This window comes from Macaca fascicularis, chromosome 15, assembly GCF_037993035.2.
Source record: "Macaca fascicularis isolate 582-1 chromosome 15, T2T-MFA8v1.1".
NCBI lineage: Eukaryota > Metazoa > Chordata > Mammalia > Primates > Cercopithecidae > Macaca > Macaca fascicularis.
In genome coordinates, this window is record NC_088389.1 from 2,215,093 (window position 1) to 2,242,858 (window position 27,766).

Consider the following 27,766-nt stretch of genomic DNA (forward strand, 5'->3'; position numbering starts at 1 on the left):
GGACAGTGCTTTTGGCCCCCAAGGGGCAGGCAGCTGCTGTCCCCTCCCCTCTGGGGCCACGCCCCCAGCACATTAGTCTCAGAGGTCCAGGTGAGATGGAGAAGGTGCAGCTTTTCCGGCTGTTCGGGCCCCATCCGCTGCCCTAGTCCTGCACATTCAGCCGGCCATGGGGCACCCGGTCCAGGAGGGCGGCGCTGGTCTCACCGTGACAAGGGGCAGGCACCAGGGCCGCATCACAGCTGCTGTTCTCACCTTTCCAGACACAGAGGAAGGAGTGCGGGGTCAGGGCCCGGCGTGAGGCAGGAGAGGAAGCCCCAGGACGCCCACTGTCCCCGGGAGGACACAGGTGGCTGCTGTGGGATGTTGGGAGTTGTGGGGACAGAGCCGAGGCCCACACTCTGGGCCTGGACCTCCACAGGGGGGCACAAGGCCGGCAATCCTGGGCTGGGTCCAGGTAGCCCTGCCCTGTGCTGTCACCAGCTCTGGCTTCCCAGGGAGGGGAAGTCCTCCGGAAGTGAAGGTGATGGATTTTTCACAGGAGAGAGTGGAGGGGTACGGCCCTAAGAGGTCACCTGGTTCACGGTCGGGGGTACTCAGCCAAGGCCCAGGGTCAGCCCTGGGATAGGGACAGCAATAGAGTGATGATGAGGACGACTGCCACCACAGCCCAGGGCTCGGGGCCACAGCCATGCCAGGCCACTGGGAGCTGCCTGACCCGAGGGCCCACGTTATCCCTTAGCTGTGCGCCTCAGTGCCAGCCCTGCAGGAAAGCAGGCCGTGTGAGACACAGGGGCAAGGACGCCTCCCTCCAGGCATCTGCCCCACGGGGCCAGGGCCACGGAGCTTCCCCAGGGCCACGGAGCTTCCCCAGGGCCTCTCTCTGCCCCCCAGCAGGGGACAGCTGGAGTCCAGTCTCAGCAAACTGAATTCTGAGACATGACCTGAAGAAGAGCTTCTCCCCAACATCCACCCAGACTTTCCAGTCACGGAGACTCCTGTAGACACAGCAGACACACGGTTAGAGCAAATCAACTTTTATCTCCACCGAGAAGACCCATTCCACTGGAGGGGCCTGTGAGCCAGATGGACTTGCCGTCCAGCCCTCCAAGCCCGCTGTGGGGCGGCCAGGAGGATCCCTGAGTCCAGCTTGTAAACACCAGAGCCAGCCCTGGAGCCTTGGGCCTGTGGGGTCACAGCAGCCCCTGCAGACCCTTGGGTTGGGGACATCTGAGGCTTCATGAGCCTGGGCAGAGCTGCACCCTGGGCTGTCCACTTGGTCACCACAGTACCAGGGACCACCTCGAAGCCCACTGTGGTCGGCCCACAAAGACCTGCTCAGGCTTCAGTACTTGTGAGTCATGATTCGTGTTTTCTGGAGGAGGCAGGCAGAGGCTCCAGGGGCCCGGCCCACCCCGCCCCACACAAAGACTGCGGCTCTCACTCAGCCTCACGGTGTCCTGATGAAAGAGAGACGAGGGGAGCTCAGAGCCAGCTCAGAGCCCGGGCCACTCAGTGGCTGCCGGCACCACGTGGGCCTTTGGAAAATGCCACAGACCCAGCCAGGCGCCTCCGCCCACCCGAAGTCCCCACGCCAGCAGGCCCCCCCCCCCTAGGCAGAGGTCCAGATGGGCAGAGGGTGGGCTTCGGTGTTGAACACGTAGGCATCCAGGCTGAGCAGGTTTGGGTCGTCAGAGAAGAGCAAGAACAGATACTTGAGAGTCTCCCCCAGGAAGAAGCTCTCCATCTTGTCCCTGGGCTCGGGCTTCTGAGGATCCTGGACGTTGTTGATGGAAGAATAGCCGCCCGAGGGGACCTGTGCAATAGCCAGGGCCTCGTCACCAGACGGGGGGCACCCTGCACCCCCCTCAGCCTCATCACCGAAGCACCCTCCACCTCATGGTGAACACGGCCCCCAGCGCAGGCTCGGGGTGGAGGGTGCCTCGACGGCAGCCATCCCCGGGCGAGCTGTGGTTCCACCAGAGCCCACCTGGAGATGCCAACAACCCTCAAGCGACCGCGACAGACACTGCCTCCCCCAGAACCTGTGCTCAGGGCCTCACAGCTGCCTCACGGGACACAGGGCAGACGGTGGGAGCTGAGGCAGCAGGGGCCTCAGACCAAGGTGACAGCAGAGCCAGGAGGTGACTCAGGCCTCATCTGGCTCCAACGTGGAGGGCATGACCTGAAACGGGGCCTGGCCCACAGTGGGGATGGCGCTCCAGTCATGGGTGCCTCCTAAATTGGGGGGATGCTGGGCCCACAGCAGGGATCCTCCCCAGATAGGTCCTGAGAGATGACTGAGGGGTGCCCGGCCCCTCTGAGTACCCGGGTCCCGCACACCATGAAGCTCAGTGGGAATGGGGATGCCGGGGCCCCCAGGCTGCAGTGTGGCCACCCTGAGGCTGCAGCAAGCCCACCCCTCCTGGACCCCGGTGACAGCCACCACCAAGGGCAGGGCCAGCCCGAGCCCCACAGCCCAGCTGTGTCTGTGGCCCGGTGGCCATGACCACAGGGGGCGAGGACAGACACTCACCCGCGTGAACCGGCTGAAGCTCTGCAGAATCTCCCAGCCCCAGTCCTGGTACTTGCGGTCCCCTGTGACGCGGTACAGGTAGAACAGGCTCTCCACGGTCTCTGGCCGCAGCAGGTTGTGCCTGTCTGCCGGCTGTGGGCAGAGCAGAGCTCAGGGCGAGGCCAGCCCTGCTAGCACCTCCTCCTGACGGACCCCGACCCAGGCCCAGGCCCACCTTGACCTCCACGTCCCGACGGCCCGGCTGGGGATAAAGGTTGAAGTGCACGATCTCGGGACTCAGCCCCGTCTCCATCTGCCGGTTCATCTGATAACAAGTCTCCATGAGCTCCCGGGCCAGCTCCATGTGGCTGGCGGGCAGGCCGTGGTAGACGCCCAGAGCCAGCGTCCCTGGCAGGAAGCACACCAGGTGGTCCTGGAATCAGAGGGTCTCTTCAGCCCCAGATCCCAGGCCCGGCCCTCAGCCTGCAGCTGCACAGGCAGCCAACGTGGGGGCCCAGCGCTGCCTCGGCCCCGGTACCCTGGGAGGGGAGGCCATGTGAGGGCACTTGACACGAACAGTGGAGCCGCCTGGGCCAGGCCCTCCAACCTGGCCCCCACACACCACCCAAGGACCTGCTGCACACCCGGCACGGGGAGGGCTGGGGGAGGGAGCTGCTCTGGGGAAGCCCTGCCCACCCCGGGTGCCACACAAGGCCTCACTGCCCTGTTGCCAAGACAGGTCTGGCCAGGCAGCCATGGTCTACCTAGGGCCTCCACATGGGCGCCATGGCCAGGATTTCGTTGTTCTTTTTAACATCACGACTCAGGCACCTTGGAAGCCAAGGTAAAAGGGGCGGCGGCCAGAAGGCCCCACGGACACACTCACCATCTTGGCACTGAAGCGGCCGTGGGCAAGTTCCCCCACAAAGGTGAGCTTACTGGGCTCAGAGTGCCGCAGCAGGTGTGTCCGGACCCCCTCAATGGCTTCCACGTAGTCTTCCAGCAACCTGTGGACACCAGCAGTCACCTCACTCTACCAGGATGGTACACGGGTCCTGGGTGGTGCCAGTGACAGGCACATGCTGGGCCCACACAAGTACAGCAGGCCTGGCCCTTGCTGGACAGAAGGTGCCACCCTGCACAGCCCATGGCCCTCAGTGATGATGCCCCCCTCACCCCCGCCGAGGCCACGGTGAGAAGTGAATGAATACGCTCCCCACAGAAATGCCTGGGCCAGGCCTGGCACGGCTGCGGTTTTCTGACCCACAGTGGGGCGAGGGGCAGCAGGAGCGGGGGCAGCGGGAGCTGGGGGACCGCAGGAGCTGGGGGACCGCGGGAACTGGAGGGCCGTGGGAACTGGGGGCCACGGGAGCTGGGGGGCTGCGGGAGCTGGGGGGCCGCGGGAGCTGGGGGCAGCGGGCCGGGCCTCACTGTGTCTCCTGCTTCCCGCCCTGGATCCACTGCTTCAGCAGGTACTCATAGTAGCTGTCGGCCCTGGCGCCCAGCGTGAACACGCCCAGGTGAGTGAAGAGGCCGCTGTGGGTGTTGATGAACATGGGCACTAGCCCGTCCTTCTTCCCAGACAGGCCGTGGATGTGCTGCGTCACCTTCTCCACGGCCTCCTGCGGCAGAAAGGAGGACAGTGGGTTTACTGCCTGGGGTGAGCTGTAGAGGGGCTCTGTGAGCTATGCCTCCCCTCGCCCCAACACCGACTGACTCCCAGCAGAGAGAGCTCTGTGCCCGGCCCACAGCTGTCCTTGCCCACATGGCTCCTGGTGGCCACGCCACAAAGCCACACAGCCACACAGCCACCAGTGCAACGCACCTGAATGTCACTGCTCCCGACGGGTGGTCACCACAGAGCTGACCCGTCTTCAGGATGGCTCTCATCCCTTACTCGAAGGGACAGCATCTGACAACCACAGGCACTGTCCTCACAAGAGCCTGCCAGACCTGGCCGTCAGCCACGGCTCTGGAGGGACAGCAAGTGTGCCTGCCTTCTGAGCCCCGTGTTGCTCCTGATATGAAACACCCGGCTCCACACCCTCCTGGTGAGCTCCCACTCGTCCTCCAAGTCACAGCCACCCTCAGCTCCTCAGGGCTCACACCCAGCCGGCAGCACCAGGCGTCCCGGCCCACAGTGCGGCACACGGTACCGGGAGGTCAGGGCACGCCCAGCAAGGGCTCTCCAGGTCTCTACCCAACGCAGACACCCAAACCCATGCCAAGCACCTTCACGGCCTGGCTGCTTATCCCTGTGTACCTACAGCAACCACAGGCCCTGGTGACGTGGGGGTGCCCGTGGGTGCCTGGGGCCATTTTCTGGGCTGCAGTGGAAACGCCTTCTAAACGTCTGCATGGGAGCCTCACGTGGATGGTGTGGGCCGCGCTTCTCCCCACAAATGGTCACAGTTGCTCTAAAGAGGGATGTGCTCAGCTCATGAATAAGAATAGGGATTCGAACGTAAGGCCAAATGCATGAGCAACAATAAACAGACCAGCTGTGCTTCATGAAAATGATCATCTGTTATCTATCAAACTACACTATTAACAAAGTAAAAAGAGACCGGGGACAGCGGCTCACACCTGTAATCCCACCACTTTGGGAGGCCAGAGCGATAAGACTGTGTGAACCCAGGAGTCTGAGACCAGCCTGGGCCACATGGCAAAATGCTGTCTCTACAAAAGAGAGACAGGCGTTTTCTCAACCAAATTTTAACTAGCCTGGTGTAGCTGCGAGCTCCTGTAGTCCCAGCTACTCGGGAGGCTACTGCACTCCAGCCTGGGCAACTGAGTGAGACCTTGTCTCTCAAAAACAGAAAACAAAAATCAAAGTAAAAACAAAACCGACAGATGAAAGAAAATATTTGCAAATCCCACTTCTGAGATGGAGTGACTATACAGAACGAAGAACTCCTACAATTCAACAAGACAAACTACCTAATTAAAAAAACAGGCAGTGGGCCAGGTGCGGTGGCTCACGCCTGTAATTCCAGCACTTTGGGAGGGTGAGGTGGGTGGATCACCTGAGGTCAGGAGTTCGAGACCAAACTGGCCAATATAGTGAAACCCCATCCCTACTAAAAATACAAAAATTAGCTGGACGTGGTGGCATGCGCCTATAATCCCAGCTACTTGGGAGGCTGAGGCAGGAGAATCACTTGAACCCAGGAGGAAAGGGCTGCAGTAAGCCGAGATCACGCCACTGCACTCCAGCCCAGGCAACAGAGATAGACTCTGTCTCAAAACAAAAAAACACACCAGGCAGTGAACCTATGAATTACGTTGAGTTTAAAAAAAAAAAAAAGAGGCCGGGCGCAGTGGCTCACGGCTGTAATCTCAGCACTTTGGGAGGCCAATAGGTGGATCACCTGAGGTCAGAGGTCAGTTCCAGACCATCCTGGCCAACATGGCGAAACCCCATCTCTACTAAAAACAACAGCCAGGTGTGGTGGCGGGTGTAGTCCCAGTTACTCAGAGGCTAAGGCGAGAGATTCACTCGAACCTGGGAGGTGGAGGTTGCAGTGAACCGAGATCGTGCCATGGCACTCCAGACTGGGTGATATAGCAAGGCTCCGTCTCAAAAAAAAAAAAAAAAAAGAAAAGGCAAACGACTTGAACAGGCATTTCTCCAAGAAGATGCACAAACGGCCAATAAGTACATGAATTAATCCCCAGCCCCGTTCGTCACTTGGGAAAAATGCACATCAAAACCACTATGTGAGGGCCACGGGGATGGCCACTGCCCACAAAACAGAAAGCAGCGAGTGCTGGCGAGGGTGTGGAGGCTGAGCCCTGGGCACTGCTGGTGGGAATGTGACATGGTTTCTTTCGCCACTGTGAAAAAATTATTGAGGTGGGGCCTCAATAATTAAACAATGAATTACCACGTGATCCAGCAATTCCATTTCTACTACTCAAAAGAACCAAAGCAGAGCCACAGGCAGGTGTGTGCACCCGCGCTTCCAACAGCCAAAATGGCACAGCCCTGGCGGAGGGAGGAGTCAACAAAAGTGGCGTGGCCACGCAGCAGATATTTAGCCTTAAAACGGAATTTCTGAAGCGTCTTCGCGTATGAAGCTTAAAGACGCTGAGTGAAAGGAGCCCAAATAAAGGGACAAATCAGCCGGGTGCAGTGGCTCACGCCTGTCATCCCAGCACTGTGGGAGGCTGAGGCGGGTGGATCATGAGGTCAGGAGTTCGAGACCAGCCTGGCCAACATGGTGAAATCCTGTCTCTACTAAAAACACAAAAATTAGCTGGGCCTGAGGACACACACCTATAATCCCAGCTACTTGGGAGGCTGAGACAGGAGAATCGTTTGAACCTGGGAGGCAGAGGTTGCAGTGAGCTGAGATTGCGCCATTGCACTCCAGCCTGGGTGATAGAATGAAACTCCATCTCAAAAAAAGGAAAAAAAAAAAGGACAAATCGTGTGTGATTCTACTCACACGAGGAACTCCACACAGTGAGGTCCAGGGATAAAAAGCTGAACAGTGTTTTCCAGGGACTGGGGAAGGACATGAGGGGTCACTGTGTGATGGGGAAGAGGAGCTTCAGTTTTAAGATGAAAAGGGTTCTGAAGATGAAGGTGATGGCTGCAGAACAGCATGAATGTGTGTAACGCCACCAACCTGTATGCCTGCAACAGTGTGAATGTGTGTAACGCCACAGACTTGTATGCATGCAACAGTGTGAATGTGTGTAATGCCACTGACCTGTATGCCGTCAACAGGGTGAATGTAACGACACTGACCTGCACGCCTGCAAGAGCGTGAATGTAACACCACCGACCTGTATGCCTGCAACAGCGTGAATGTGTGTAACGCCACCGACCTGTATGCCTGCAACAGTGTGAATGTAACACCACTGACCTGCATGCCTGCAAGAGCGTGAATGTAACACCACCGACCTGTATGCCGGCAACAGCGTGAATGTGTGTAACGCCACCGACCTGTATGCCGGCAACAGCGTGAATGTGTGTAACGCCACCGACCTGCACACCTGCAAGAGCGTGAATGTAACGCCACCGACCTGCACGCCTGCAACAGTGTGAATGTAACACCACCGACCTGCACACCTGCAACAGCGTGAATGTGTGTAACGCCACCAACCTGTATGCCTGCAACAGTGTGAATGTAACGCCATCGACCTGCACGCCTGCAAGAGCGTGAATGTAACACCACCGACCTGTATGCCTGCAACAGCGTGAATGTGTGTAACGCCACCAACCTGTATGCCTGCAACAGTGTGAATGTGTGTAACACCACCAACCTGCACGCCTGCAACAGCGTGAATGTGTGTAACGCCACCAACCTGCACGCCTGCAACAGCATGAGTTGTAACACCACTGACCTGCACGCCTGCAACAGTGTGAATGTGTGTAACGCCACCGACCTGTATGCCTGCAACAGTGTGAATGTAACGCCACCGACCTGCACGCCTGCAAGAGCGTGAATGTAACACCACTTACCTGTATGCCTGCAACAGTGTGAATGTGTGTAACGCCACCGACCTGTATGCCTGCAACAGCATGAATGTAACGCCACCGACCTGTATGCCTGCAACAGTGTGAATGTGTGTAACGCCACACCGACCTGTATGCCGGCAATAGCATGAATGTGTGTAACGCCACTGACCTGTATGCCTGCAAGAGCGTGAATGTGTGTAACGCCACTGACCAGTATGCCTGGAAATGGTTAAGGTGGTGCGTTTCCTCTGTTTTATCACAATAAAAAACCTGAAAACACACACACACACACACACACATACACAGCACCTGCTGTGATGAGCAAAAGGTGGCTCCAGGGGAGCCACGTCCAGCCGGAAAGCCCGCCCCCTTACCTGAAACTTCTTAGCCCCTGTGAGGCGGGAGAGCTCCCGGAACTCCAGCTGAATGCTGGTCACCTCGGCCACCGTGCTGTCGGAGGTCCACCGTGGCGGGTGCGCGACTCCAGTGCCGATGTTCACATCTGAGTAAGGAATCTTGGATGGTGTTCTGAAGGCAGGCATTAGCCGATTTCCAAAATCCTCCTGGTATACGAGCAGAGCAGAGAACCAACGTTTCAGGTCACCCAGAGGCTTCGTCTACACGTCATGACTCTCGCCCCCTTGGCCCTAGTGGAGACACTGAAGCTCTCTGGGGCCAACACAGCAGCAAAGGGAACGGGCATCACTGCACTGAGTGAATGTCTCTACAAGGTCAGTGGTGATCAAAGTGGCTGCATCAGCTCACGAATATGGGCTCAGAAACAGACTCCAGTGCGTTTGAAGAGGAAATAGGAAAACAGTCACATCCCCACAAGTCCGCTAAAGGGGGAACTCCTTGCATGCGAGACCACTGTCTCCTTGCAGGACACCCCGAGACACTTACAGCTTTCCTCAGGAAGAGGCTGTCCCCAGACAGGTGGTAGGCACTCAGCAGCCCCCCCAGGATGCGGATCGTGCTCTCAAACAGGTTGACGTCCACGTCCTTTTCAAAGTGTAACTTCTTCGACACCCACTTCCTGGCTTCCTCAAATTCTGTAACATAAAACAGTAAAGGATGCAGAGACAGGCCGGGCGCGGTGGCTCAAGCCTGTAATCCCAGCACTTTGGGAGGCCGAGGCGGGCGGATCACAAGGTCAGGAGATCGAGACCACAGTGAAACCCCGTCTCTACTAAAAATACAAAAAATTAGCCGGGCGCGGTGGCGGGCGCCTGTAGTCCTAGCTACTCAGGAGGCTGAGGCAGGAGAATGGCGTGAACCCAGGAGGCGGAGCTTGCAGTGAGCCGAGATCGCGCCACTGCACTCCAGCCTGGGCAACAGCGTGAGACTCCGTCTCAAAAAAAAAAAAAAAAAAAAAAAAAAAAAAAAAAAAAAAAAGGATGCAGAGACAAATGGATGGGTCCAACGTTTTCCTATGATCTATCCATCTTCAATCTTCAAAATGCGTTTGGCTGGGCATGGTGGCTCACGCCTGTAATCCCAGCACTTTGGGAGGCTCAGGCAAGTGGATAGCTTGAGCCCAGGAGTTCGAGACCAGCCTGGGCAACATGGCAAAACCCCATCTCTACTAAAAATACAAAAATTAGCTGAGTGTGGTGGTGTGTGCCTGTGGTTCCAACTACTGGGGAGGGTGAGGCATGAGAATCGCTTGAACCTAGGAGGCGAAGACTGCGGTGATGTGAGATCGTGCCACTGCACTCCAGCCTGGGCCACGTCGCAAGACTCTGTCTCCAAAAAACTCACATTTGAAACCAGGAGGCGAACGTTGCAATGAGCCGAGAGTGCGTCATTGCACTCCAGCCTAGGTAACAGTGTGAAACTCCATCTCAAAAACAAAAGCAAAAACAAAAACATAAAAAACAAGCCCACGTTCTGGGGCATTATCGTTCCCCTGCTGCAGGGCTTCAACATCACCTGTCTCGAGGGGGTAAATCTTGAAGTCTCCAACATTTGCGAATAAAACAGTCAGCAGTGTAGTCACTGTGACCACAAATGGGTGACAATCAAAGGCCATGATACAAAAAAATCACACAAGTAATTTACTGGTGGTCTTCAACCTATTCAAAAAATTAGGTAAATGTTTAACATATCGCTTAAATAACTGAAGACATATACTCCCATTCAAAATGGATGTGCTGGTCTACGAAGGACGCTGCTGAGATCTGGACCCAGCGGGGCCCACAGTCACTCAAAGAGCAGCACAGCCTGGAAATGCCCCTTGGACGTCCCCCAAAGAGGCCACGCTCAACTCCCGCAGAGGTCCGGGGACAGCTGCCCCGTGAGTGCCCTGGGTGGCTGGAGAACAACAGGAACTGACCATAGTCAGCACGTCCACTGCCGCACCCAGGGGAAGGGAAAACCCATGGTCAGACGCAAACCACAGCGTTCACTCCACGTGCAACCCCCACTCTGCCTTCAGCACACGAGGCCCACACGGAGGGCTCAGCCCCTCCCCAGAAAGCACCAGGTACCTTTCCTCAGACCCAAGATCCACATGGTGTCCAGCGCGTCGATGAGCGTGAGGCCGAGGCCGAACCACTCGTTGAAGGACCTGGACACAGGCTTCAGCTCGTCGCGGCCCCACGCGAACTTGCGGTACCCTTTCCACGCGTGCAGGAAGACGTCAATCACGCCCTTCTGGCGATAGTTTGGATGCGCTAGTAGGAGAGAGAGCGAGCACAGGCCATGGCGGGCGTGGTCCCTGCGTCGGCACAGGTGGACACCCTCAGGCAGAGCGCTGCTGTGACCCCCATCGGGTAAAGATGACGGTGAGTTTGGGATGACGGTAAGAGCGGTGGTGGGCACGGCAAAGGGCGGGGCCACAGAGGCTGCAGCAGCCCCCAGGGAGAACACAGTCTGCCAAGGGCCTGAGGCCTCCGGAGGCTGCACAGGATGGCACCTGGCACCCGACCACCAGCCTGGGGCCTGCGCACCTCCGCCTGGCGCCTGGGCAGGCATGCCCTCCTTGGGCCTCAGTGGCCTCTGGCCAAAGGGACAAGACTGGCTGCCCTAAGGGCGCCGGGACAGCAGAGTGGAGCCTGTGGAGCAGCGGGTGAGCATGGTGCCAACTCAGAATGTGAAACGCTGATGGGTGCAGACCTTGACACGAACACCCTCGACTCACACACACTCATTCTCCTGTATGGGCTTCAGGTGCTCCACAGGACTCACACTGCAGACACATTACAGTCGCCTTGGTCACTCTTTTTTTTTTTTTTTTGAGACGGAGTCTCGCTCTATCGCCCAGGCTGGAGTGCAGGGGCGCGATCTCGGCTCACTGCAAGCTCTGCCTCCCGGGTTCACGCCATTCTCCTGCCTCAGCCTCCCGAGTAGCTGGGACTACAGGCGCCGCCACCTCGCCCGGCTAATTTTTTTTTTGTATTTTTAGTAGAGACGGGGTTTCATTGTGTTAGCCAGGATGGTCTTGATCTCCTGACCTCGTGATCCGCCCGTCTCGGCCTCCCAAAGTGCTGGGATTACAGGCTTGAGCCACCGCGCCCGGCCGGTCACTCTTTTTTTTAATGGTATTTTTTTGGTCGGGCGCGGTGGCTCACGCCTGTAATCCCAGTACTCTGGGAGGCCGAGGTGGGCGGATCACCTGAGGTCAGGAGTTTGAGACCAGTCTGGCCAATATGGCGAAACCCCGTCTCTACTAAAAATACAAAAATTAGCTGGGCGTGGTGGCGCGTGCCTGTAATCCCAGCTACTTGGGAGGCTGAGGCAGAGGAATCACTTGAACCTGGGAGGTGGAGGTTGCAGTGAGGTGACAGAGCAAGACTCTGTCTCAAATATATATATATACTTTTTTTTGGTAGAGATGGGGCCTCACTATGTTGTCCAGGTTGGTCTTGAACTCCTGGACTCAAGTGATCCTCCTACCTCAGCCTCTCAAAGTGCTGGGATTACAAGCGTGAGCCACCGCGCCCAGCCAACATTGACTAATGTGTGGATTGACACGTGTGTAACGGCATCATACCACACATCCTCTCAGGAAAGGTTCTGAGACCTCCTCGCGCTCATGGCTTGGCTCTGCCTCTGCACTCATTAATGCCGCAGAGATTGCTACACACCCCTCACAGACCTGGGGCTAGGAGTCCCGGCTCTGGGCTCCCTCCCCACCTCGGAGACACCTGGGGGCATGATGAGAGCAGGGTTCCAGACTCAGCAATCTGCCCTGAGTCCCACAGACAAGCAAACGACTTTGGCGGTGGCGGCCTCAGCCCTGGTTTTCCGTTTGGAGAACGGGAGGGTGACCGGTTTACTGTGTCTGAGGGAGTCATGTGCGGGCAGCAAGCCACCCAGGTGCCAAGGCGAGAGACCGAGGGCACGAGCTGTTCTGGTCTAACAAAATATATAAAGTAAGAACAGTTCTACTAGATATAGATCATAGATATGATTATATATGAATATCATTAATCATTAGTTTCTAGCAATTACTCTTTACTCCAATATTATAATAATCCTCGCTCCACAACTATAACCTAGGAAAAGCCAGGTCATACAGACATAGGAGCCGAGGGGACATAGTGAGAAGTGACCAGAAGACAGGAGTGTGAGCCTTCTTTATGCCTGGGCAGGGCCACCAGAGGGCTCCTTGGTCTAGCGGTAATACCAGCATCTGGGAAGACGCCCGCTACCAAGTGGACCGTGGTCTAGCGGTAGCGTCAGTGCCAAGGAAAAGTACCCACTACTTAGCGGACCGGGAAAGGGACTCCCCGTTTCCTGGGGAAGTTCAGAGAAGACTCTACTCCTCCACCTCTTATGGAGGGCTTGACAGTCAGGCCGCCTGCAGTTATCCGGAGGCCTAACTGTCTCCCTGAGATGCTGTGCTTCAGTGGTCACGCTCCTGGTCTGCCTTCATGTTCCATCCTGTACACCTGGCTCTGCCTTCTAGATAGCAGCAGCAAATTAGTGAAAGTATTAAAAACCTCTGATACGAAGAAATAATGGCGTAGGCTGTGTCCTCTCTCTCTGTCTCTCCGCCTCGGCTGCCAAACAGGGAAGGGCCCCCTGTCCAGTGGACACATGACTCTCGTGACCTTGTCAATCGTCGGAGATGACTCACACGCCTTGCCCTGCCCCTTCTGCCTTGTATCCAATAAATATCAGCGCAGCCTGGCATTCGGGGCCACCACCGGTCTCTGCGTCTTGGTGGTAGTGGTCCCCCGGGCCCAGCTGTCTTTTATCTCTCTCTCTTTTTTTTTTTTTTTTTTGAGACAGAGTCTCGCTCTGTCGCCCAGGCTGGGGTGCAGTGGCCGGATCTCAGCTCACTGCAAGCTCCGCCTCCCGGGTTTACGCCATTCTCCTGCCTCAGCCTCCCGAGTAGCTGGGACTACAGGTGCCCGCCACCACGCCCGGCTAGTTTTTGTTGTATTTTTTTTTTAGTAGAGACGGGGTTTCACCGTGTTAGCCAGGATGGTCGCGATCTCCTGACCTTGTGATCCGCCTGTCTCGGCCTCCCAAAGTGCTGGGATTACAGGCGTGAGCCACCGCGCCCGGCCATTTTTCTTTTATCTCTGTCTTGTGTCTGTATTCCTACAATCCCTCGTCTCCGCACACGGGGAGAAAAAGCCACCGAGCCTGTGGGGCTGGACCTGACAGTCATGAGGCTGAGAGAGGCCGGCGTGCACTGAGCTTGGCTGAAGACCGGCACCTGGGAGGCCCCCAACAAATGGTGCTCAGAATGAAGCGGCCCGCAGAGCGGCCTGGGACTGGCCAGGCCGAGACCGGGGATGCAGCACGGGCAGCAGTCTCCAGGGATCCCGTGGGGCAGCCTGGCCCAGACACAAATCTCCCACACACACCTTCTTCTGCAGCCACATGCTCAGGGACAGCAGGCCAAGAGCCACATGGTGTCACCAAGGTTGCAGAGCCAGTGAGGACTCAGACAGCAGGGGGATGCCGAAGGGCAAGGTGCACACCAGGGCTGGGGGGCCACCCACCACGGCTGGGACGAAGCCTGCACCCATCAGCCACCAGCCCCCGAGCGCCCGGGGAGGAAGGGGTGCAGGCGTGGCCTCACCTGGGGTGCCCTGTGTCCTGGCCGGTGGCAGGGGAGGCTTGGTGGGCACTGCTGCTTTTCTTGAAGGGAGCTCGGTGCCCCGCTCAGGCTCGATCACTGCTCCCCTCCAGCTTCGGGGGAGAAGGAAGGGCGTCAGCTGCCGTCAAACACGTGTGGCTCCGTGTTTCCCATTCCCACGCTCCATACCCACAGCCAAGGCAGGGCCCTGCACCCGTCACGGCCCCATCTTCCTGCGGTGCAGGCTGCTGAGTGGCAGGAAACACACAGTTCAGTCCTGAGCTCCCGTGCCTGAGAGTCAAGACCACAGCACTGCCCCAAGGTCAAGGCTGGCCTGAGGTCAGAGACCAGAGCTTGGAGAATCATGAGAAATACCTCTGCAGAGGCCGGAGGCAGGGGGCCTCTACAGTGGAGATCCAGAGAATCTGCCATCCAGACAGGGGCACTAATGACTGTGAGGTGGCCCCAGGATGCCAAGATGGCCACACAGACGGGGGCTGTCCCTACACACGAGAGGCATGGCCACTCACACTCCCCATCCAGAGTTCCGTCCGATGGCCATCAGGAACAGTTACGAGGCTGTGTAGAGGGCTTGCCGCACAACCTCCTAGCTGTGGCTGGGCCTGAGCGTTCTCTTGGGGCCCTGTGGTGAATCTGTCCCAGGCTCAGCGAAAGGCCTCTTACATCCATGGATGGCTTACATGCTGGGAGTACAAATGTGGCACTTCTGACAGGCTGAGGTCAAATGCTCTTTTGCTCTGGAAGTAAAGCCTCCTTGCGTTCACGCCAACGCTAACTAGAGTGCAGTGACCCTCAAATTCTCCGCTTGGCAGTGAGGACCGCTCACATGCACACATCCACGCCTCTCACCATGCACCTGAGTTCAGGGCCTCTGGGCCCGTTTCTTCAGAGCCCATCTCTCATGGCTGACAGCGCTTGTCTCAGGCCACTCCTGCACAGCAGCCCTCACTGGCCCTGGCTCTGTCCACAAAGCAGAGCTCAGGTCTGGCCCACATTTTGTGGGGGAGAGAGGATGCCTGCGGGGAGCCCTGCCTTCCGCCTCAATTACATCAACTCTGTTTCTAAGAGCATAACATGGAGCCAGAAATGAGGCTGAGATGCCCCAGCACCGAATGAAGCTTCACCGGGATCCACAACCTGGACCTGACCAACCAGGCAGAGGACAGCACCCTGGGAGCCTGGGCACCGGGCAACTCCCTCTCCCTCTGCTCTCTGCTCGACCAGATGGGGCTCGGGAAAGGAGGTGGCCCAGGCAGCCAGTGTCCACCTGAGCCTGGCTCCCCATCCCCACCCACCCGTGCACCCTTCACACCACACGAAATGTTCTGAGACATTGTTGCATACCATGAGGACATTATCGGGGACCTAATTTAGCTCTGACCTCCAGTTTTAAAAATTCGATTCTGTAATCTAAGGTTGATGAAGACAGATTATAGAGCAGACATTGTCAGTTTCAAAGGAAAACAGATCTCAGACACAACGTGTTTTCGCGACCTTGTTTTTTGGATATAACGGCCTGAGCTGCGGCGTGCAGCCTGCCCTGCGCTCTGTACCTGATGACCGTCCGCTGCGGATCTCCTTCCGGCCGCGGGTCCACAGGAACTTCTTCCCTTTTCATGGCCTCCTCCTGGGTCCCATCCTTCAGGTCTTGGCTGGGGGGTCTGATCTGCAGGTGAGGTGGTCCCCGCTGGACGCGTCTTTGTGATTTCTGTAGAGAAATCAGTCACACAGGAAACCATGGGGCGCCTGCCAGCTGCCCTTCTTTCCCTCTACGGGACGCCCTCAGATGCAGCCCACACCTCACTGACTGAGCTTCCACCTCACCTCAGACTAAATTACTTTCGTTTTTCAACACGACAGGCAGCTTCAGAAGACAGCTCCTTAGGAGCCTGGGGACACTGCCGACTGGCTCATCGGCCCCAGGCAAAGCGCTTCAGCCCCTCCCGCGGTGGGAATATTTCCAAACTCTCACAGGTCCTAAAGGCTTCATAAGAAAGGGCTGCAGCAAACACCAGCTCCAGCAACAGCTCTGGGTCCCCAGGCCTCCCGCACAGTCATCGCAATGTAAGGCGCCCACATCCTCACTACAAAGCACAAAGCTTCCGATGACATATGGAGCTGGGTTCCCCTTGCCAGGCACCCCCCTGCTGTGTGATGAGGGTCTTTTGGCCACCCCCCACTGCCCCGTTCCCTGTTTCCACACCTGCAGACACAGAGCCCCATCCTCTGCTTCCTTCCCCGTGTGAACAGGAGCGTGGGAAAGCTGCAGACTGCGTCACAGACTGAGGCTTAGTTCCTCCTGAGTCTAGAGGCAAATTCATTCTTTCCTATGGCCTCAGTTTTCTGTGGTATTGCCAAACCTTGATTTTCATTATTATTATCATACAGACAGGGTCTCCTTACGTTGCCCAGGCTGGTCTCAAACTCCTGGCCTCACGAATTCCTCCTGCCTTGGCTTCCCAAAGTGCTGGGATGACAGGTTGGAGCCACCACACCCGGCCCAAACCATAATTTTGTACTTCTTTACTGATGGATGTTTAGATTGTTCCACTTTTTTTTTTTTTTTTTTAAAGGAAAGAGTGACTACTTATGGCTGGGCACGGTGGCTCACGCCTGTAATCCCAGCACTTTGGGAGGCTGAGGCAGGTGGATCACCTGAGGTCAGGAGTTCAAGACCAACCTGGCCAACATGGTGAAACACCATCTCTACTCAAAGTACAAAAAATTAGCCAGGCATGGTGGCGCATGCCTGTAATCCCAGTCAGAGTCTTGCTTTGTCACCCAGGCCAGAGTGCAATGGTGCAATCTTGGCTCACTGCAACTTCCACCTCCTGGGTTCAAGCAACTCTCCTGCCTCAGCCTCCCAAGTAGCTGGGATTACAGGCACCCACCACCATGCCAGGCTAATATTTTGTATTGTTAGTAGAGCCAGGATTTCACCATGTTGGCCAGGCTCGTTTTGAACTCCTGGTGTCAAACAATCCACCCATCTCAGCCTCCCAAAGTGCAGGGATTACAGGCGTGAGCCACCACGCCTGGCCCCAGCCTGTTTTTTTTTTTCTGCCTGCCTCGGCCTCTCAAAGTGCTGGGATGACAGATGTGAGCCACTAGTTCCACTGTGTGTTTGTCTAGTCTCTTCCCCACCAGGTCGCGCAATCACTGTCCTCTTCATTTCCCTGCTATTGAGTCCACAGTGGGAGGTCGGAAGAAACTATTAGAATTACATCACTAAGATCATCTAGTCTTAAATCACCATTACGAGGGTCAGGTGCGGTGGCTCACACCTGTAATCCTAGCACTTTGGGAGGCCAAGGCAGGAGGATCACTTGAGCCCAGGAGTTCCAGACCAGCCTAGGTAACAAAGTGAGACCTCACCTCTACAAAAAATCAAAAAGTTAGCCAGGCGTGGTGGCACATCCCGGTAATCCCAGCTCCTTGGGAGGCTGAGGCAGGAGAATCACTTGAACCTGAGATATGGAGGTTGAAGTGAGCCAAGACTGTGCCACTGCACTCTAGCCTGGGCAACAGAGTGAGACTCTGTCTAAAAAAAAAAAAAAAAAAAAAAAAAAAAGGCCGGGCGCAGTGGCTCAAGCCTGTAATCCTAGCACTTTGGGAGGCCGAGACGGGCGGATCACGAGGTCAGGAGATCGAGACCATCATGGCTAACACAGTGAAACCCTGTCTCTACTAAAAAAAATACAAAAAACTAGCCGGGCGAGGTGGCAGGCGCCTGTAGTCCCAGCTACACGGGAGGCTGAGGCAGCAGAATGGCGTAAACCCGGGAGGTGGAGCTTGCAGTGAGCCGAGATCCGGCCACTGCACTCCAGCCTGGGCGACAGAGCGAGACTCCGTCTCAAAAAAAAAAAAAAAACAACACACCATGAGTTCAATGATCACAGTTTTATGATCTTGTAGGGACGTTCATCTGAGTTTTAGTTTTATTCCCAAATTTTCAATAGAGGTTTGAATTTTGATAGGGAGTCAATGGATTTACAGATTAATTCAAGGAGAACTTAAATCTTTTATTTATTTATTAATTTGCAGACAGAGTCTTGCTCTGTCGCCCAGGCTGGAGTGCAGTGGTGCGATCTTGGCTCACTGCAACCTCCGCCTCCTGGGTTCATGCCATTCTCCTGCTTCAGCCTCCTGAGTAGCTGGGACTACAGGCGCCTGCCACCACGCCTGGCTAATTCTGTTTTTGTGTTTTTAGTAAAGACGGGGGTTTCACCATGTTAGCCAGGATGGTCTCAATCTCCTGACCTCGTGATCCACCGCTTCGGCCTCCCAAAGTACTGGGATTACAGGCGTGAGCCACCGCGCCCGGCCACTTAAATCTTTACAGCACAAGAATAAAATGTCTAATTATTTAGATCTTTTCAAATACCTTGAGTGTTATACTTTTATTCATACTGACCTTCTGTGTTTTAATATCAGGATTATTCCTGTGAACTTGGTGGCATTCTTTTCTTCTTATTGTGATGGAGATCTCTTTTCTTTTTTTTTTTTTTGTCGAGACGGAGTCTCACTATCACCCAGGCTGGAATGCAGTGGCGCGATCTCAGCTTGCTGCAACTTCAGCCTCCCAGGTTCAGGCGATTCTCTTGCCTCAGCCTCCTGAGTAGCTGGGATTACAGGCACACACCACCACGCCTGGCTAATTTTTGTATTTTTAGTAGAGACGGGGTTTCACCATGCTGGCCAAGCTGGGGTCTCAAACTCCTCACCTCAAACCTCAAGTGATCCGCCTGCCTCGGCCTCCCAAAGTGCTGGAACTACAGGCGTGAGCCACTGCATCCTGCCGAGATCTCTTTTCAATAATATTTTCTAATTGATTACTGCTACTATATAGCAAAGTTCTCTAAACCTAATTTCTAAGCCTGATGAAGTCATAAGAAGCATACTTGGGGCCGGGCGCGGTGGCTCAAGCCTGTAATCCCAGCACTTTGGGAGGCCGAGACGGGCGGATCACGAGGTCAGGAGATCGAGACCATGCTGGTTAACACAGTGAAACCCCGTCTCTACTAAAAAATACAAAAAATTAGCCGGGTGAGGTGGCGGGCGCCTGTAGTCCCAGCTACTCGGGAGGCTGAGGCAGGAGAATGGCGTGAACCCGGGAGGCGGAGCTTGCAGTGAGCTGAGATCCAGCCACTGCACTCCAGCCTGGGTGACAGCACGAGACTCCGTCTCAAAAAAAAAAAAAAAAAAAAAAAAAAAGAAGCATACTTGGTAAAGGATGAAATATTCTAACTCACAACAGTCATACAAATAATAAAGGAAAATATGAAATTCCTAAGACTCATCAAAGGACACGGACAGCTTCCGGGATGGGAGCACACATGGCCGCTCATCACCTCTCCTCTCCTGTAAGTGTCCCTGCTTCTAGGCGAGACACACAAACGTCTATGAAAAGCAGGCACCAGTTTTTGACTATCGCATCGGAAACATTACCAACATGAGAATGCCCAGTGCTGCCAGGGTACCACTGACTGCTACTCTCAGCACCGTAGCAGGGGAAGCAAATTCGGGAATAGTTGGTCATGATACACGTCATAGGACTTCAAAATATTCACCCCCTTAACTCTTAATAGTTTATGTACTAAGGATGTAATGGGGACGTTTACAAATGAAGAAATAATCAACAGATAAATGACTTAGAAATGATGGTTTATCCAAGCAATGGAGAAGAGCTATAAAAATCTGCATGAAAGGGAACATTCTCATGTACATAAAAAAAAAATAGGGGCCGGGCGTGGTGGCTCACGCCTGTAATCCCAGCACTTTGGGAGGCTGAGGCAGGCGGATCACAAGGTCGGGAGATCGAGACCATCCTGGCTAACACAGTGAAACCCCATCTCTGCTAAAAATACAAAAAATTAGCCGGGCGTGGTGGCGGGCGCCTGTGGTCCCAGCTACTCGGGAGGCTGAGGCAGGAGAATAGCGTGAACCCGGGAGGCGGAGCTTGCAGTGAGCCGAGATTGCGCCACTGCACTCCAGCCTGGGCGACAGAGCAAGACTCCGTCTCAAAAAAAAAAAAAAAAAAAAAAAAAAAAAGGGACCAATCCAGCCCCTAACCCTCAATTATGTATATACGTGTGTATCCACATGCCAATCCAGAACCTAACCCTCAATTATGTATACATGTGTTTATCCAAATAAAATTATCATTTTTTTTTTTTTTGAGACAGGGTCTCCCTGTCATCCAGGCTGGATCATAGCTCACTGTAGCCTCAACCTCCTTGGCTTAAGCGATCCTCCCACCTCAGCCTCCCAGGTAGCTGGGACTATAGGCATGCACCATCATGCCTGGCTAATTTTTTTTTTTTTTTGGTAGAGATGGGAGTCTCACCGTGTTGCTCAGGCTGGGCGTAAGCAATCTGCCTGCCTTGGCCTCTGAAAGTGCTGGGATTACACGTGAGAGCCACCACACCTGGCCAAATAAATTGAAAGACAAATACCAAATGTTTCAAGAGTTGGACTGGAAACGGGTAATGTATGGCTGTGTTTTCCCCTTTATACCTTCTCAATGTTCCCATTTTCTCTCCTAAGTCCCTATAACATTTGAAATCAGCCAGGTGTGGTGTCTCATGCCTATGATCCCAGTACTTTGGGAGACTGAGGCAGGAGGATCACTTGAGCTCAGGAGTTAGAGACCAGTCTGGGCATCATAGTGAGACCTCATCTCTATTAAAATATAATTTTAAAACTTAAAAAAAATTGAAATCAATCAAAGTAAAATGTTAACAGAAAGGGATCTGGCCTAAACACAGTCTCATCCCTAACCAGGTCTAGATAAGTGCCAGGGTGTGAACAGGAGGGGCGGTGCAAGTGGTCCCTGGAAGGCAGGATGTCTCCAAGTCGACACTTGAGAAAGACACAGAATATTCACCACCCACCACCCCAGCTGCTCCTGGACACTAGGTGCTGGCTTATGGGTCACTTGTGAGGGGTGGAAACACATCTTTCAACGGAAAAAATGCCACAGTCTGCTCTCAGGCAGTTATGATACTCCATATGCAAAGGAGAGGAAGGACCAAAGAAGGAAAGGAAGCACCTGTCGGCTTTCAAGTCAGAAAAATTCAATTTGTAGACAAAGACCTTGGTCAAAGGCGGACGCCCTCACACCCAAGAGTGTGGAGCCGTGGCCCCATGGCCAATCGAGAACAGGAGTCTCCCACCAGGCACGGCACCTTCTCGGGGCCAATTCCCACCCTACACCCTCTGCCCTGCTAGACCACCCTTGGAGAAGCTGCTCAGCGACAGGAATGCTGCCTTTGAAAGGAGAATGTGGGCTTGCTTCCTTCTGCTCTTTGGTACTGTCCATCCCCTCTCTATTGAGCTTACAGCAATTTTAAAAGGACACATTTTCTTGTTAAAGAAATCAAAGGGGCCGGGCGCGGTGGCTCAAGCCTGTAATCCCAGCACTTTGGGAGGCCGAGGCAGGTGGATCACGAGGTCAGGAGATCGAGACTATCCTGGCTAACATGGTGAAACCCCGTCTCTACTAAAAATACAAAAAACTAGCCGGGCGTGGTGGCGGGCACCTGTAGTCCCAGCTACTTGGGAGGCTGAGGCGGGAGAATGGCGTGAACCCGGCAGGCGGAGCTTGCAGTGAGCCGAGATCACGCCACTGCACTCCAGCCTGGGAGACACAGCGAGACTCCGTCTCAAAAAAAAAAAAAAAAAAAAAGAAATCAAAGGGCCGGGCGCGGTGGCTCATGTCTGTAATCCCAGCACTTTGGGAGGCTGAGGCGGGAAGAGCACGAAGTCAGGAGTTCGAGACCAGTCTGGCCAACATAGTGAAACACCGTCTCTACTAAAAATACAAAACTTAGCCGGGCATAGTGGCAAGTGCCTGTAATCCCAGCTACTTGGGAGGCTGAGGCAGGAGAATCGCTTGAACCCGAGAGGTGGAGATTGCAGTGAGCAGAGATCAAACCACTGCACTCCAAGCCTAGGCGACAGAGTGAGACTCCGTCTCAAAAAAAAAAAAAAAAAAAAAAAGGCTGGAAGTGGTGGTTCACACCTGTAATCCCAGCACTTTGGGAGGCAGAGGTGAGCAGATCATGAGGTCAGGAGATTGAAATCATCCTGGCTAACACAGTGAAACCCCATCTCTACTAAAAATACAAAAATTAACCAGGCATCATGGCACACGCCTGTAGTCCCAGCTACTCGGGAGGCTGAGGCAGGAGAATCACTTGAACCCGGGAGGCAGAGGTTGCAGTGAGCCGAGATCGTGCTACCGTGCTCCAGCCTGGGCAACAGAGCCAGACTCTGCCTCAAAAAAAGAAAAAACTTCAAAACGCCCCCACAGCAGTCTGAGGGTGACCCAAGCTCATGGGGGCCAATGCCACTCTTGCTGGATCCTTGGCCAGTGGGCAGCAGCCTGCCTCCATCTCCCAGCCCAGGAGCTATTCCTCGGCAGGTTACTACTCCCAAGGCCGCTGTTAGAAAGCGTGTGTGTCCCTATCACGGCCTGTGTCCCTATCACGGCCCTGAAGGGAATTGAAACCTCCACCTGGTGCTGAGGACTCTGGTCACAGGTGAAGCTCCCAAGGCACTCCCACACCTCCCAGACACAATCACAGATGTACCAACAACAGTAACTAATACCCTAAGGGCCTTCCGAGCAGCCACACCAGAGTCAGCACCACCCTGGTGTTCTCAAGGGCGTTGAGGATTTGGCTGTTCTTCCTGAACCAAACATTCACTGACAGGACATTTTCCTGGTTCTCCGGCTGCCTCCTGACCCATCCCCAGTCTCCACTGCCCCTGCCCTCCTCCCTGACCCCAATCTTCTCAACCTGGTGACACCCAGACTAGGCCTGGCCCCTTCTTACCACCTTTCCAGACGACACAAACCACCTGTACCTAGGGACTCCTAAAACCTGTCTCCCCTGGCAGACTCTGATCCTGGCACCACCTGCCCACCAAGGTCTCCACGGTGCCTCCCAGGCATCTCACAGTGGGCAGATCCAAAATGGAGCCCCTCAGTGTCCCCAAGCCAGAGCCTGTGCAGCCTGTGCTGGCCCCTCCACCCGGAGACCTGCCCTCTTTCTCCCAAGGCCACTCCTGCAGAGCCCTCCTCCCCCCACTCAGCTTTTCCCACAGCCAGGCAGCTCTCCTGGCCTCCTGCCCTCCACTGTGTCTCCACCCAGCAGCCAGAGCAGTTTCACAGTAAACATCTCAGACATCCAGTCCATGCCAAAATCTTCCCACACACATCAGCTGAACACTCCAGTGCTGCCTCCAGGATCTGCAGGACCAAGGCTGGTCTGAGCCAATCCCTGCTCCCTCTCCCAGCCCTGAGAATTTCACCTTCCCGCATATGCCAAGGTCCTCCTTGCCTCAGGCAGTTTCACTCAGTCTCAAGTCTGCCTCTCCCCACCCTGCCTGGTGCCAGCAGCTTCTCAGCCCTCAGATCTTGCCTTCAGTGCCACGGCCTCCCCTGAGCACTCAGGACCAGCCACTGTTCTTCACCAGTGCCCTGCTCTTTTCCACGCAGGATGTACACCATGTGCCACCTGCCTCTGCCCGTCTGTGCCTGGTTTCTCACCAGCCTCGCCTACCAGCTGTGGCTTCTCGAGAGGAAACAGGTCTGTCTTATTCAACACTGCACAGTCAGAAGTAAAATGGGAACTGGCCACGGCTGGTCTTCAAGAAGAATGAAGCAAAGACTATGCCTCTCTTTCCCCAAGTATGATCCGACCAGTCCAGAATGAGAGAGAGATAAACACATGGTAACAAATGGTAAAGGAAAATAATTATTTTTAATCTTCAATGGTTTGAAATGCCTCTGGATTGAACCCCAGTTATAACTCCACACCATTTGCTCAAAGTACCTGCGATGAAATCTCTGGGAAGTCCTCAGGGTCGGTGTCTGCCTTCTGAGGAGCTGGTAAGACGGGTGGATTTGCTGGTTTCAACCCAGTGATTTCTGGCCTCATCTTCTGCTCGTCCTCTAGCCTGAAAGCCAGAGCTGAATAAGAGAAGCTATTTTATTTCAAATATGCCACAAGGCCTACAAGAGATTTAAACTGCTTCATAAAAACGTTTGGCAGGTGCTATCCCTTACAAATCAACATTATGAGACCTGATAGTGACTGAAATTAATTCAACAATAGCCCAAGGGAACGAATTCTTTTTCAAAACACTTGGCAGTTTGTGTCCTTATCCATAACACAGAACCTCAAATCTTTTGCCTTCCTATTTTCCATTCAGGGACGTTCAGCGTGTGGCAGGTGGGCAGGAGTCCTTTAGCTCTGCTCCACAGAGAAGCATCTTAGACCGACTGACAAGAGATTCTCTACGTCCTCACCAGAACTCTGCCTGGTCTTTTTCAAATACACGCTAATGAGTGTTATGAAATTAGTGTGGTTATTTAGGTTGAGTGTTCAAGCCCACCAGCTGACTTACTCTATGAGGGAGGCTGGACGTATCGGTACTTACACCAGATGCCTAGAAAGCAGTCAGACAGCATCAAATTGACATCTGTGTTCTAGACAAGTGGTTAAATACAGCTCTACCTTTCCCTAAATCTTGATTTCTTGCCAATTCATTGCCATATATGCCTCCTGGAGCTGTTTAAGGTAGAATGCAAGACTGCTTCTCCCCAATCAAACCTCAACACTGATATCATTTTTAAGTACACGTATTTCTGATACCTTTCCAATGGTCAGCCAAGTTGATGTAGAAGAGGAGTCCACAGAAAATCAGAAAGGCAAGGAGGAAGAGAATCATATTCCGCTGCAATCTTGACAGTTGCTTCCATTTCTAAGAGAGGTACAGAGAATGACATTTCTTACTGAATATATCACACGGAAAGTCTCAACTGTCACAAATTGTGAGGAAAATAAGGAATGCAGGAAGATCCAGTGTTCAGCTCTCTTTCTTTCTTTTTTTTTTGAGACAGGGTCTCATTCTGTCACACCTAGGCTGGAGTGTCGTGGGTGGAACGCGGCACGAGCCACCGTGCCCAGCCAGCTCTATTTATTTTGAATGGGGAAAAGTTCCCTCTCAGCAGGGAGTAGGAACATTGCTGGGACAATACTACAGATGTCATTAATACAGTAGTGTAGATGACACATGAATAAGAAAAAAGTTGAGGCCGGGCACGGTGGCTCAAGCCTGTAATCCCAGCACTTTGGGAGGCCGAGACGGGTGGATCACGAGGTCAGGAGATCGAGACCATCCTGGCTAACACGGTGAAACCCCGTCTCTACTAAGAAATACAAAAAACTAGCCGGGCGAGGTGGCGAGCGCCTGTAGTCCCAGCTACTTGGGAAGCTGAGGCCGGAGAATGGCGTGAACCCGGGAGGCGGAGCTTGCAGTGAGCTGAGATCCGGCCACTGCACTCCAGCCTGGGCTACAGAGTGAGACTCCGTCTCAAAAAAAAAAAAAAAAAAAAAAAGAAAAAAGTTGAAACATTTCTGTCATATTTCATCAGCAGTGGAAAAAGACTCCCGCTATTCCCACAGAAGTAACCCAGGCACCGCCCAGGCGATGCATGGATCCGGATGTGGTTAAGTTATCAATGCCCTTTGTCCTGAGACCACCACTAACACGCCAGGAGCCAACGAAGAGGGGCTCGTTTCTCACTGTACTGAGGGCAGCATACACCACGGGGAACCTCCGGTTTCTGCTCCAAGAGGGGCAGGCGCCTGGGCCAGGACCTTGCAGAAAAGCGAACGAAGCCCAGAAAACCTGCTGGGGCTCCAAGCCCTCCTCCCACCACCGCCCCGCAGAATTTGGGCCCCTGAGACCGCTGCAGCCCCGACCCGGAACGCACATTTGCCCCTTTTTGCAGGGAAGGGGTGGAGAGGGCGGCGCCGGGGGAGTCGAGTCCGCCCGCCCAGGCCCCGCTAGAAGTCGCAGGCTGGGAGGGCGGCGGGCACGGCGGGCACAGCGGCCCCGGGACCCGGTCAGCCCGGCGCGGCCCTCACCCTCCAGCACGAGCGCCGCCGCCAACTCTTGCTGTTGTCATAGCTCTCGCCAAAGCTCAGCGTCACCGAGATGAAGTCCCGATGAGGCGGCGGCGGCGGCGGTGGGTACATGACTACGGTGGTGGCTACAGCCCAAGGGGCCCCGCCCACTGGCGGCGTCAGGAAGTCCGACTGAGAGGAACCGAGAGCTCCGCTCCTGCGGCCCTCGCAGGCAGCCATTGCACCGCCGTCAAGAGCCCGTCCATCGCACGGATACACGACTGCGCATGCGCCACGTCTCTATAAGGCCACTGCGCCTGCGCCTGTCTCCGCACGTTCCAGCTTACGCGGCTGCGTTCTACGGCGGCTGCGTCAGAGAACGGCTGCGACTCCGCCCTGCCCTCAGGTTCATTGCGCTTGCGCCGGCGCAGATGCGCCCCGAGCGTAGCTGTAGCAACAGGGCTGGCCTTGGTTCCGCTTGGGGGCGTGGTCGCTGTATGGGTCTCCCACGTGGTTCGCCTCACGGGCCTGGAGCTGGGCTTCTCTCGCCTCCTGTCGTCGGGCTGCACCGGCTTTGCCCACGCCCTCACGGGAGACGCAGATACCCGGGACCCGGAGAGGCGCCCGGGCGGCGCCGCCATGTTGGCAGGGAATCCCCGCGGCGTGGAATTGGGGCTGGGCAGCCCTTGGGCGCCGTCCTGGGCTGGGGGCCACCCTGGCCGCGTGGTCACCGGCAAGAAGCCCGGGGCCTCACCCAGGCGCGGGGGCCGGGGGAAGAACCGGACCCTCCCGAAGTCGCGGACCCCTACCGGGCGGCACCCGAGCTGGGGTGGCCTCTACCGCGAGCTAAGCTGGCCGCGCCGCATCTCACCGTCCCCGGGGCCCGAGCGCTGCGCCTGGACCAGGGCCGAGCGAGGGGGCCAAGCGGCCGGCTGGACCCACAGTCCCCGTGCCATAGGCGGGTCGGGGCTTTCAGACCCGGCTTCAGCCCTCGAACCCGGTAGCCTTGGAGGTCAGCTTGAGATGACTGCTCTTCCTGCGCGGGTTGTCCTCCCCAAAAACGTCCAAAATGGCAAAGAGGCGTCCGTGGCCGCTCGAGGCCCTCCCTGCCTGGGTTCTCCCCTGCCGAACCTCACTCCCGGCCCCTCCCTCATTCTCTCGTGGCCAGGCTCCCCCTGCCCCTTGGGCGAGTCCGCTGCCTCCCACGGTCCTGACTGTGGCATTTCTGCGTGTCTGGAGGGCTCTCCCCGGCAGCGACGTCCTGCTTAGCACGTGGCTCGTCTAACTCTGTTACCCTGGCCTCCTGCCCTCCTAGGGGTCATCTTAAGGTTTCTGCTGGTCTCTTCCCCCTGTGACACTTGCCAGTACCCAAATAGAGTCGTTTATGTCACGCTCTAACCAGAGGCCCTGAAGAAGCCCTCACAAAAACATTAGCAACGGAGCGCCTGCAGCAAACCCTTCTAACCTTTTGTCTTTATAACCCTTGGTTTCAAGACAGCTTATGGGAACTTCTCTTGTCTTTAAAAGATCCCCCTTGGGGCCAGGCACGGTGGCTTCTATAATCCCAGGACTCTGGGAGGCCAAGGCAGGCAGATCACTTGAGGTCAGCAGTTCAAGACTAGCCTGGCCAACATGGTGAGACCCCATCTCTAGAAAAAATACACAAAAAAATTAGCCTGGCGTGGTTGGTGGCGGGCGCCTGCAGTCCCAGCTACACGGGAGGCTGAGGCAGGAGAATTCCTTGAACCAGGAGGTGGAGGTTGCGGTGAGATCGCACCACTGCACTCAAGCCTGGGTCACAGAGC

At 55.4% G+C, this 27,766-nt stretch overlaps 1 protein-coding gene and 1 non-coding gene across 13 annotated transcripts; both read right to left on the reverse strand.

The window, feature by feature from the left end:
* Positions 1–1,018: 1,018 nt before the first annotated feature.
* MAN1B1 (mannosidase alpha class 1B member 1) lies at positions 1,019–26,240 on the reverse strand. 12 transcript variants are annotated; one of them, XR_012424047.1, is made up of 14 exons: positions 25,983–26,240; positions 24,705–24,813; positions 23,883–24,019; positions 15,594–15,748; positions 14,023–14,132; positions 10,472–10,657; positions 8,886–9,034; positions 8,357–8,545; positions 4,338–4,424; positions 3,944–4,134; positions 3,399–3,519; positions 2,748–2,920; positions 2,534–2,665; positions 1,019–1,813 (listed from the first exon to the last, which is right to left on the reverse strand). XR_012424047.1 is itself a non-coding variant. In XM_005580349.4 (13 exons), exons 1-13 carry the CDS (start codon positions 26,199–26,201, stop codon positions 1,610–1,612), a joined length of 2,100 nt encoding a protein of 699 aa, XP_005580406.3. In that variant the 5' UTR covers positions 26,202–26,240; the 3' UTR covers positions 1,019–1,609. The 12 variants fall into 12 exon arrangements, 3 of the variants coding, with proteins under 3 accessions (XP_005580406.3, XP_073872029.1, XP_065385854.1); XR_012424046.1 differs by having other exon boundaries at positions 2,748–2,945; XR_012424048.1 differs by having other exon boundaries at positions 2,748–2,945; positions 4,338–4,929.
* LOC123569267 (small nucleolar RNA SNORD62) lies at positions 17,189–17,274 on the reverse strand. Its single transcript, XR_006692907.2, has one exon. It is a non-coding gene; the product is annotated as a small nucleolar RNA SNORD62 (small nucleolar RNA).
* Positions 26,241–27,766: the final 1,526 nt, after the last annotated feature.

What these genes read in the sequence shown, in the direction of transcription:
- MAN1B1 (XM_005580349.4), bottom strand. Translation starts at nt 26,201, where the DNA reads ATGGCTGCCTGCGAGGGCCGCAGGAGCGGAGCTCTCGGTTCCTCTCAG. An exon ending in GCCTCTTCCTGAGGAAAGCT is followed by an intron (nt 8,546 to 8,885) that starts GTAAGTGTCTCG and finishes CTCGTATACCAG; the next exon opens with GAGGATTTTGGAAATCGGCT. An exon ending in CAGGGGCTAAGAAGTTTCAG is followed by an intron (nt 4,135 to 8,356) that starts GTAAGGGGGCGG and finishes TTTCTGCCGCAG; the next exon opens with GAGGCCGTGGAGAAGGTGAC.